This window comes from Stegostoma tigrinum, chromosome 5, assembly GCF_030684315.1.
Source record: "Stegostoma tigrinum isolate sSteTig4 chromosome 5, sSteTig4.hap1, whole genome shotgun sequence".
Lineage (NCBI taxonomy): Eukaryota > Metazoa > Chordata > Chondrichthyes > Orectolobiformes > Stegostomatidae > Stegostoma > Stegostoma tigrinum.
Genome location: NC_081358.1, coordinates 79860140 through 79867427, shown reverse-complemented (window position 1 = coordinate 79867427; position 7288 = coordinate 79860140). Strand labels below are relative to the sequence as shown.

The 7288-nt window shown below is 42.2% G+C and overlaps 1 protein-coding gene across 5 annotated transcripts; it reads right to left on the bottom strand.

Annotated features, from left to right (window-relative positions):
- Positions 1–214: 214 nt before the first annotated feature.
- On the bottom strand, positions 215–6396 carry LOC125451708 (glucagon family neuropeptides). Of its 5 annotated transcripts, XM_048529222.2 has the most exons (7): positions 6101–6396; positions 5759–5866; positions 3279–3413; positions 2724–2831; positions 2172–2303; positions 1622–1742; positions 215–622 (listed from the first exon to the last, which is right to left on the bottom strand). In XM_048529222.2, exons 2-7 carry the CDS (start codon positions 5857–5859, stop codon positions 614–616), a joined length of 606 nt encoding a protein of 201 aa, XP_048385179.1. In that variant the 5' UTR covers positions 5860–5866; positions 6101–6396; the 3' UTR covers positions 215–613. The 5 variants fall into 5 exon arrangements, with proteins under 5 accessions (XP_048385179.1, XP_048385178.1, XP_048385180.1 ...); XM_048529221.2 differs by lacking the exons at positions 5759–5866; positions 6101–6396 and adding an exon at positions 5210–5553; XM_048529223.1 differs by lacking the exons at positions 5759–5866; positions 6101–6396 and adding an exon at positions 3530–3594.
- Between the last annotated feature and the right edge of the window lie 892 nt (positions 6397–7288).

Below are 7288 nucleotides of genomic sequence, written 5' to 3'. Positions count from 1 at the left end.
AACGCGTTTGTTTTAGCAGAAGACAAAATCTGTTTGCAGCGCATGCAAAGATTATACGAGATTTTGTGCGTAAAAATGTATTGATGTAGACTTTACAAAGTGTTTGGATTGACATTAGCGATCAATTCCTGACTGATGTAGATCTAGCCACGTGCCTCAATTTGTTTAGATTTCTTAATTTACTCCACTGCTCAAATGAAAAGATATCCAGAACTGCAGTTTCTGTTACTGTTTAATCAAGATCGATCAAATGTCTGTAGTTTGTAAAGTTTAGTAAGGCATCTGGTGTCCCTATGGTTTACACAAGCTCTCTTGGTCACGCGTACATTAACAAAACACAGCGTTTGATGAGAACGTCTAGAATAGATAGGAATCTGAGCACAAGGCTGCACGCCACACTGAGCGCAATACACAAATCACCGACTTCACAACGCGCAACGATAAACCACACGAGATCCGCGAACTGTAAAAATGCTCAAATGTAAGCTGATGTGTTGCAGCAATGTAGGGCCGCTTTTTAAAAAATAAAACAAGGAAAGAAAAGAAACCCTCTGTAATTCATGTCGATTTAAATGACGAATCAAGGCACCAAAGCTGCAAGCTGCATCCTCGGTCAATTTGCCTGGAGGAGAATGCAAAATTAAAATAAGATTGATTGCAGACAGGCATAGATCTAAATGCCAATGAGCTATGACTATTTTCCCCAAATACCTGAAAATTTACGTCTTGGGTAGCTTAATTTGTTTTCTTTCTTAATTCTACAGATAAATTAAACCGCGTCGTCTGTATTTTCTGTCAGTTATCAATGATTTCCAGGGCCAGGGCGTTTACGAGTTATTTGAAGTTTGGAGTAATGCACTATGTTCCTTTCTACAAAAGTGAATCCGTTTCGCGTTTTGCCAAGGTGTAGTTTGAACTTTAGAAACTCACATGCCTGTTTTAGTCACTTTAAAATGAAACCTCGTGCCTCGGAATGACTTTACATTGAACATTCACCTTCCAACTGTGCGGAAACAGAGCCTATCTTTTTCATCACTGATTTTAATATCATAACACGGTCAGAAAGCAATTCGACCATTAGTTTACAATGACATTCGAATAAAAGTGATCACTCCACAGCCTTATTGCGAGATTCCAGAGGTTTAAGCATCTTAAAGGAAGCAGCTCTTTTAAAAAAAATTCAGTGCCGCAAAGCTGTGTCGGACTGTACCGGAAATCTTACTGGCTTCCCTTGGAGGCGGTTTATGGCACTTGTAATTGCAATGCCAATGATTGGGGTCTTTTAAGCAACCAAATCAATCCATTTTTTTCAGGATTGGTCTGCGGTACATGATGTGGGTGTTAGGATGTGGTTCTTCCGCTCGCGTACTGCTGATTCGCATGTTCCTCTCTCTACAATCATTAGCAAACGGCAGAACCAGCATTTAACAGAGCCATCCATCATGGCATAGCAGGCAACCCGTCTTCTCCCCCAACACCTGCACCATGGTGCCAGACGGGACGCTAGTGTTTTAAAGCTGCTGACCAGACAAGGCATGTGAGTTTGAAGTCGATTGCAAAGGTGAGAAGCTGTTCTACTTGCATTTTGTCTGTTGTGAAAGCGGCCTATACTGGAACTCACCGACAAGGAGATCTGCTGCAGCAATACTCCCAAACCAATATCATAATCCCCTTCCAGCAGCCTAAGCAGAACATCAATGCCTATTTCGTCGATAATGTGGGCAATATTAATATCTTCCGGGCTGTTGTGGATGAAAAACACTAGCCTTTTAATTTTAGTTTGAAATCAGTACACACAAACAGAAACAATATCCCAACATACCTACACCAATAATAACTATGTGTTTCATATAAAACCAACCACTCAGACTGATATTGTTCTTGTGCACACTTTATATGAATTGCTCTGTAATATTTAACCCAAAAATGAATCGTCCACAAAGTAGACCTGTGCGTCCTATAGTGTTTTACAAAAAACAATATTTTTATCAAAATATTCGTTTTTAATGGCTTTACTTCATACATAAATACATGTTTAAATAACAGTGGAGCGATGATTATTCAGTCGTTTGAAACGAATCTTGGATAGGGCTGTATACGTAGTGTGGGTGCTCACTCATCGCTACAAATAGTATACTCGGCGTCCTTTATTTTTAACCCTTTGTTTATACCTTTTCCCCAGGACGGCTGCCAAGTATTTCTTGACAGCCATCTGTTTCCTGTAACGGCTGTAGCTGTCGGTAAAGATGCCATCGGAATGTCGCTTTGACAGAGGCTCTGTATCCTTCTCAACACTGCTGCCACTGCAGATAAAACATAGAATCAAGACTCCAAGACCGTTTGGCAAACATATGTACAACTCCTTCTAGATTAAAACGTCACCTCCACTAAACTGACGCCAGCCCCAATTCCTTGAAATCCTTCATATTTACCTCATTGTTAAAGGCGCCGCTAACTTTGAGCAGTTTACAAAACACACAACGCATGTTCCATTCGTGAACTGTAATGTCCTTGAATTAATGTTAACAGTCCCACTCCCCACGGGCCGTCCAATGCGGCTTTACCAAGTTGAAGGATGCAATGGAGAGGGAGGCGAGGGAATTTATTAAAGAGATGGAATCAACAAGATGAATGTAACGACGGAACCAAAATAAAGTCCGCGATACAACCCAGCTGCTTTACAGAAACATTGAGATATTTATGAACAACTACGTAAAACTTACCCATCGCGCTTTGTAGGGATGAGAGAGTGAACGAATTCTCTTGTTATTTCCTGTGCCAACAATGCCCTTAGGCGTTTATTAAATATCCCCTCAGCGTGCCTTTCTGTTCTGAGATACACAAAGACCATGTACGAGAAATCATCAGTGATCCCCGATTGCAGCCAGGCCTCCAATAAATTATTTATTCAGAATAAGATTTAGGGTTCATTTATAATGTCATTTAAAGCTCGCTTTTCTATTCACTGAATACTGACAGATATTGCAGATTTTTGAATTACTCGATATTGCTTCTTGACATCGGGTGTAGCATCGTAATTACTGAATTAATTAACATAAATTTACGCTGTTTTAAAGAACCCCACAGTTTGTGCTATCCTGTTGTGCCTTACTCGTTCAGAGGCTCTTCAATAATTCAGGAGGATTAAAAAGTCTCCTGCTTATAAAGAGAACATTTGAGAAGTAACTATACAAAAGATTCGACACATAGCTCCAATATAACACTGTCAGAACCGGCAAGGGCTGCGCGTTACTTTAGCAACAGAATAGAAAAGTCACCTCTTCTCCGGTGGATAGTATAACGTGTTTACATCATCAATGACCGATGAAGGAATTCGGATGCCATTTAGATCAGTTTGGTAAGTCAGACCCGTTAGTGAGTTTCCCTCTTCATCATACGCTTCATCTTCAACCCTGGGGACGAACGAAAAGATTAAATTTTGTCCGCACCAGTTGATAAAATGATGAACTAAGACCGAAGCGGCTGCTCTGTTTGTTCCCCTTTTGTTCCCAGCTTGTGATTTATTTACTTCGTTTCCATAACCCGAGATGAGCTCTGTTTAGTATTGAGATTAGACATCGATAAAGGAGTCTACCGAGACCTACGCCAGACGTGAGCTAATTCGCGAGTGATGCTCAACTTGTTTTGACTCTCTTCATTGCTAAGTAATGCTAATGGAAATCCCCGGACGCTACAGGAATCTTTCTGGGATTGTACACTATTGCCTTAGTCTCACGGGAGTTCGTGATGTACATGGTTCCTGAATAATTGACTATGTACCAAGCCGTTGGGCGGCTTCTCTGATGAGCTGAAATGAAAGTTCAAAATGTTGATTTGCCCTCCTCCCTCCCCTCCAACCGGGGGTAATACCGGGTGTTTTATAGCCGAGGGGGCTGCTTTCAACACTTTAGCCGGTTAACAAAGAGCTCTGTCAAATCAATATGGCTCTTCATATTTACCCTGTGGAAAGAATGTTCAGAAAATAAATAAACAGCTTCACACTGTCAGAGATCGTTCTCACCACTGACAACCCCCTCACTGCCACATTCAGTTCAAGCCCAACTAACCCTGGAAGTTTGCTGGTCAAATGATGGATTATCTCTGGTGTTAGGGACAACACCACCTTGTCGGAGTGAAATTACACAGTGCCAAATGACAATGCTTTGGTAATGCCCTAGCCACAACTGCTCGCAATGCAGAATGCAGTAGGTCAAACATCAAACATTTCCATCATCCTCGTTACCTTCACAATCCGCACAATCATCCACCAGATGAAAGCACACTGTTAGACATTTTAGCCATTAAATGTGCATCCCTGTAGCCACAATGTCGATATTATGTTAAATTCCTGGATGATTACTAGCACTGTTTAGCCTTCAGAATGAGTTACCACAATCCCTCCCCGTTTCCTGGAATATGCAAACCGCTCTGAAAGGATTTACTAAAGTATTCTTCTGAGCCAACGCACCAACGTGTTGTCGTTTACCGTCATTCTGCAAATGCAACTTCTCTGTGCTCCCAGAGGCAACAGCCTATAATCGACATTCTTACAGATTACTAAGATCAATAAAATAATTGCAACATTACTTTAAAAGAAGCCCATTTACCTTCAAACCTTCAGAACAAAAACACAGGAACTTGAACAGTTGTTTTTTTTCAAATAAAAAGAATTCGGCCAGGACTGAGCTGGTTATAAAACCTAGTTTTGTAAAGTCTGCCTCTTGTTATCCGCTCGTGATCTCATGCAGCATTTACCATAGTCTCCCCTTCCTCCTCCTACTCGCCCCATGACAGTAATTGACGCGCTCTACACCGACTCTCCGGGGACTTCCATTAGGCTCCGTCTATAACTGATTTTTTTTAACCAAGCTCTCAACTCCGTCCCAACAAACAGGCGTTCACATAACTCCACTTCCTGCAGCCATGAGGGAAAATTGTATTCTCTCTCTGGTAGCAATGCTAAACGTTCTCTCTTTTATCTCTCATTAATCACAGCGAAAAGACGCCACGCCTGCTCTAGGCTTCACCCCCCCCCCCCCCCCACCAAAACAAACAAGCCACTTCCATAGCATCCGAGAACCGATCCCTCGTTGTGACTTGACTGATAGGTTGGCATTAGTCTCTGTCACCACACGGAGACGAATTACAAACCGCCATAAAATACGTTGTCTGGAGGTGGGGGTGGAAAGGCAAAAAAAAACATACTTACCAGCTGCCAGGGTTTTGCCTCGATTCCTCACACATTGTTTTAGAAATAATCAGAAGCCTAGGTGGCTTTCTGCTCCTGACTTGATCTTCTACATCTCCCTGCACCTTGTCCATGTTTCCTCCTCTCTTCTCTTTCTATTTTGCATCTGCTTCGTTTCCCTGCTCCCGTACATTAAAGCTCCCTGTCCTTCTCATTAGGAGCACCAGTCTGTCTCTCTCTCTCACACTCACTCACTCTCGCTTTCCCCTACATTCCTTCCTAAAACCCACGCTGCGCCAGACTGGGGGGGATCAGAATCGAGCCGAATCGCCGGAGCGGGGCGCCCGGGATCGAGCTCCTATCACTCGCTGTTCAACAAGTCAAAAGTGTCCACATGGATGACTGACCAAGCCACTAGAAGCAGTCACTTCAACAGAGAGGAGCAAGGCAAACACCGCAGGCAAACACTGTGCGAAACAAACAAAGCGAAGTAACAAAGAAAAGATCCAAATCAGAAAGGCGTGCAAAGAAAAGTCAGTTCCAGCGAATGACAGAATGCCAAACACCTACCTAAATTCGGGATATTTCACTCCAGTCGGTGAACCGTAGACACTGCAATGCATTATGATCCCATACACAACCATAAATGCTAGCGTCGCTTTGTTAGGCATTCTTAATCTGTAAAGTGAATTTGGAAAGTTTAAAACTAAAAAGCAAAATGCACGTTTAATTCACTCAATGAATGAACAGCAGGAGCACCTCTATTAGGCGTTAGGGAAATGAAAAGTTGGAAAATTAGATACCATTACAAAACAAATACAGCTTTGTCACTCGATTCCCTTGCCCGTGGTAAAAGCAGAAGCGCCCAGCAGCCAGATAATACAAACGCTAACTTTGCTGACTGTCACTTACCTTTTGCAGGTTGGTTGAATGTTGTGCACGATCTGGTCCAGGTTTAGTTCTGAATCTGATCAAATTCTTGCTCACGGCAATTCACTGAGTCGTCGCTGAGATGCTAGTGCCGTTCAACCTTTCACCGTTCCGCGCTAGTATATATATATGCAATTATCAGAAATCTTTGCAAACACTGTTTGAAATACACATAGCAACAGATGTCTTTGTAAACATTTGTCTACATCTTCGCTTTTTTTATGAACTATTGTTTGTTGTACAGTTGCGCTCGGATTTTTATTCATGAATCAGACTGCTTGCCTTCTTTACAGAGTCGGTGCAAGTCACGTTAAGACCATGTATCACCAACAGACGTCATCAGCTTGCGATATTCCTCCCGGAATATAACATCTTTCTTTCTCATCGTTTATCTGGCCAAAGTCAGAGCTCACTCATCAACGCTAAGACCAAATTGTGCCAGGATTTCTCAAACCACCACTTTTTTTTTAGCATTCCCGGATCAACAAAGACAATAACTCTAAGTAAAGGAAACAGATAATAGAGCGATTGGTGCAAGCGAAAAGCAGTGCAGAGTTCAAGTGGAATTTGTTGGGGGGTGGGGGGGGAAGTTAAAAGTTTTCGAAATGCGAACTCGCTATCGATGAGTTGCCTGACTGGGATACTCGGGCTGTTCGCGATGACACCGTTGAAATCTTTTGAAGATGTCATGGTGATACAGCGACCAAGGGTGAAAACGGCAAACAACACCAGCGTAGTCCGACTGTAATTCCCGAGATCTCTGTGAATCCAACATTTCAAACCTTAGGCAAAAGACCTAATTGCAGTTCATCATCTTCCTTTCTGTAAGACCCGTTTTGTTCGTTAGCGCACTCCAAACATTAGCTAACGTTTAGCACCTAACTCGTTTCAGTATAGTTATGAGCACGGATCTCGGTGCTGTCCAAAGACATAAATAGTGACATGCCGTCCCTCTTGAAGGACGATGATATTTGATGATATCCTAAAAACTTTAAGTCAAAGATGGCAACCTTTCATGTGCCCAAATGTTTAATAATGAACATTTGCAAGGCAACCTTTAAAACTTTTTTTCGAACCTTTTCAACAACTGTACTTGAAGCTTTGTGGACCCACGTAATGGAACTGCAACAATCCTTATTTGAATAGGACGTCCCAGCGACTACATAAACC

Bases quoted from the DNA above. Each gene is read 5' to 3' on its own strand.
- LOC125451708 (XM_048529221.2), bottom strand. From the start codon at position 5,322: ATGGACAAGGTGCAGGGAGATGTAGAAGATCAAGTCAGGAGCAGAAAG. The intron at 2,304-2,723 runs GTAAGTTTTACG...TTTTATCTGCAG, and splicing joins ATCCCTACAAAGCGCGATGG to TGGCAGCAGTGTTGAGAAGG. The intron at 1,743-2,171 runs GTATAAACAAAG...CATCCACAACAG, and splicing joins GCAGCCGTCCTGGGGAAAAG to CCCGGAAGATATTAATATTG.